Source organism: Coffea arabica, chromosome 1c (assembly GCF_036785885.1).
Source record: "Coffea arabica cultivar ET-39 chromosome 1c, Coffea Arabica ET-39 HiFi, whole genome shotgun sequence".
NCBI lineage: Eukaryota > Viridiplantae > Streptophyta > Magnoliopsida > Gentianales > Rubiaceae > Coffea > Coffea arabica.
This window is the reverse complement of record NC_092310.1, coordinates 45152200-45153649: the sequence shown is the minus strand read 5'-3', so window position 1 is coordinate 45153649 and position 1450 is coordinate 45152200. Positions and strand designations below refer to the sequence as shown.

The following is a 1450-nucleotide window of genomic DNA, read 5'->3' as shown; positions in this document are numbered from 1 at the left end:
ATGAGCAAGTATAAAGATTTTCATAATTAAGCAATTCAATTTGGGGAAAAAATTAATGTGAATTTCTACCACATGCATGGATGCTGATTGTAAAACTGTTTAGAAACTAGATTAGGAAAAAAATTTGAATGCAAATTTTCGGCACGTGGAAGCTGATTGAACAATTGTTCAGAAACTTGATTTGGTAAGTTTTAAATTTGCTTTCCTACCATAAATGCATTAGATTGCGGATAAATATGACTCCAATGTGAATTAATTTTTTGCCATATAAGACAAGGTCACAATAGGAAAAGCGGCATCAATAGGCACAAAGGAAAACCCCATAAATACCCTCCTTCTTCTCAAATATTGACATTGTGAATCGATCAAATTAAGCCATGGCCAAAAAATTAACTAGAGGTCATCAAAAGGTTCCTATAGTTGAAATGGAGAAAAATAACAATCTCCATGTTACCTTCTCAAAGCGTCGCAATGGCCTTTTCATGAAGGCCAACGAACTTTGCACTCTTACTGGTGCAGAAGTTGCTCTGTTGGTGTTCTCTCCTGGAAAAAGGGCTTACTCTTTTCGTCATTCATCTTTCGAATCTGTCATTGATAAGTTTGTTGGAAACAAGCCATCACCTAGCGTCCATGGTGGCACTAATCACCATGTTGCCAACCACCATGGAGATAACATTGATGAACTCAATAATAAAATTATCGACCTTAAAACACAATTGAAAGCCAACAAAAAACGTGAAGAAGTTCTTGGTCAGATGATAAAAGAAGGCCACCACAAGAATTGGTGGCAGGCTCCAATTGGAGAGATGAATCTGGAGCAACTTCTGATGATGAAGAAGGCACTGGAAGAACTTAAAAAGAAGGTTCAGGATGAACTTAAGTGCCAGATCTAGGCAGCAAATATATCTCAGTACTTGCTTGAGAATGGTAGTTTTTATAGAAGATAAAGGGTCCTTCCAATATTAAACCCTAATGGATTTCCCCTAATTTCCTAGCTATTTTTGCAAGTATTCAATACATATAAGACTGTGGTCTCGACTCTTGAGTTATTCTCTTGTATCCCATTTTTTTTTAAGTAATTCTATGTCTCTGTTGCATAGATCTGTTCTAATCATGTGTCAAGGAAAAACTTTAGTTCAGAGTTTTCTCTTGCTATTAGATTTCATACATGTGTCCTGTGCGTTCAGTTATAAGGTTGTAATGTTTTTGATATCGAGATCATAAATAAAAGTGTTATTTTTCTTTAGTAAAGGTTTTTTTCTTTACTCATTGATCATGAAACACTGGTACCTGATTGAAGTATGAAATTTTATGAAAATTTTACATCCATATAAATAGGAAGATATATATATATATATATATATTTATCATAACATTTTTTTCTTAGGGCAAATTCCATTTTACCCCCCTGTGGTTTAGTGTTTTTTTACATAACCCCCTTATAGTTTCA

The 1450-nt window shown here is 34.3% G+C and overlaps 1 protein-coding gene across 1 annotated transcript; it reads left to right on the top strand.

Moving 5' to 3' along the window:
* Positions 1-377: 377 nt before the first annotated feature.
* On the top strand, positions 378-893 carry LOC113740315 (agamous-like MADS-box protein AGL62). Its single transcript, XM_027267899.1, has one exon. The coding sequence runs from the start codon at positions 378-380 to the stop codon at positions 891-893; it is 516 nt and encodes a 171-aa protein (XP_027123700.1).
* Positions 894-1450: the final 557 nt, after the last annotated feature.